We start from the raw sequence: 1,895 nt of genomic DNA on the forward strand, positions 1-1,895 counted from the left end.
ATAATATCTAAATGTCCTTGTTTTCTTAAAGCCACTTTCTTTCCTTTTGCTCCAAGTCACATGTCATTTAACCCAGTCAAAGTCTTCACTCCTGAATTATCCCCTCTACCTCCTAACAACTGGACCATGGCCAACATTAAAATAGAATTTAATAGGTCCCATCTTTAAAAGCAAAGCCTTGGTCATTAAAATGACATCTTTGCTTTTTACCCTGAATTTAAACCTGAGTCAGGTGCTCCAGTTCTCATTGACTGGGACTTGGTAAACTTGAAGTCAGAGACAGTGTTTTGTTTGCCATTAAAAACCATGGGCCTAGATCAGGAAATGACCTGTAGTAGTTATATAGTAAATATCAGTTCAGTATAAGGTAGGCTTCAAATACATACTTGATTTAAATTATTTTCCCCTTTAGGGTTCTCAGTACTTCAAGAGGAGGTATGCACTGCACAGCACAAGCAGAAAGAGGAGCAGCTTGTGTCTAAAGAAAGCGAATCCTGTGACCAACCGCCCATCGTCTCAGAGGAAGATATCTCTGTTGGTTATTCCATGTTTCAGGATTGCATCCCCAAAACTGAGGGGGACAGCTCAGCAGTCGAGCTCTTACCCCAAACTGAAAAGGAGCAAGTTCAACAGGATTTCTCAGGGAAAATGCAAGATCTGACTGAAGAGTCATCTCTTGAACATCAGCAGGAATACTTGTGAGTATCAAAAAAAGCTTGGTAACTGTAATTGCAAAGAAACAAACCAGTCTCAATAGGGTAGTAGGCATGTAAACCAAAAATCCATTGCTGTTGGGTTGATTCTGGTAATGGATTTTTACAACCCAGTAGACTGGAGGAGAACTTCTCCCTAGGTTTTCTTAGACTGTAAATCTTTATGGAAGGAGACTGCTTCATCTCTCTCCTGTGGAGCAGCTGGCAGGTTCACACCTTTTGGTTAGAATTAGCTAGAAGCTCACTACTTAATCGACTAGGCATATATAAGCAAAAGTGATTTTTCAGATCTTTTTTAAAAGAAACTCACAGACAACAAATAACAAGACTACGGTGGGTGTTGGGGTGTGCGGGGAGGCAAAGCACTTAAGAGCCAAACGAATAATATTGGCACAGACTGGCTTGAACCAGCTTCCAGCTGTGTTACTTTGGGCATAGCTCTATGCCTTTTATTTATTTTTTTCTTGTACATTTTATTTATCTTGTTGTTGAGAATACACATAGCAAAAAAGCATCAGTGCAATAGTTTCTACATGTACAATTTAGAGACATTGATTATATACTTTGAGTTGTATAGCCATTCTTACCCAGCTTTTCTGTGGTGTCTCTCCCTTATTAACATAAACTCACTGCCGCTTAAAGTTCCCATGTAATAATTTTTCAATTTACTTTTGTCAATTTGATCCATATGTTGTTGCTGTTGATGTTAGGAGCCATGGAGTTGGTACCAACCCATGGCAACCTTATGCACAGCAGAATGAAACACTGCCCAATCCTGCCCCAACCTCACTACTGTTGCCATGCTTGAATCCATTGATGCTGCCACTTGGCCAATCCATCTCATCAGGGGTCTTTCTGTTTTTCTCTGAGCCCCCATCTTACCAAACATGATATCCTTCTCTAGTGACTGGTCCCTGCTGACAATATGTCCGAAGTATGAGAGACAAAGTTTGACCATCTTGGCCTCCAAGGAACACTCTGGCTGCACTTCTTCCAAAATGGATCTATTGGTTCTTTTGGCAGCTCATGACACTTTCAATATTCCCCTCCAACACCATACCTCAAAAGCACCAATTCTTCTACGGTTTTCCTTATTCACTGTCAGCTTTTGCATGCATGTAAGGATATTTAAAATACCATGGCTTGGGTCAGGCTCACTTTAGTCCTCAAGCTGACATCTTT

The 1,895-nt window shown here is 40.6% G+C and overlaps 1 protein-coding gene across 1 annotated transcript in view; it reads left to right on the top strand.

Annotated features, from left to right (window-relative positions):
* The window catches only part of ANK2 (ankyrin 2, neuronal), a 514,556-nt gene that overhangs the window by 490,988 nt on the left and 21,673 nt on the right, over positions 1 to 1,895 (top strand). The window contains exon 42 of the mRNA XM_006872258.1: positions 413 to 698. Within this exon, the coding sequence (XP_006872320.1) occupies positions 413 to 698 (286 nt within the window). The remainder of the gene's footprint in view (positions 1 to 412; positions 699 to 1,895) is intronic.

The sequence above is a fragment of the Chrysochloris asiatica genome, unplaced genomic scaffold (assembly GCF_000296735.1).
Source record: "Chrysochloris asiatica unplaced genomic scaffold, ChrAsi1.0 scaffold00188, whole genome shotgun sequence".
Classification (NCBI taxonomy): domain Eukaryota; kingdom Metazoa; phylum Chordata; class Mammalia; order Afrosoricida; family Chrysochloridae; genus Chrysochloris; species Chrysochloris asiatica.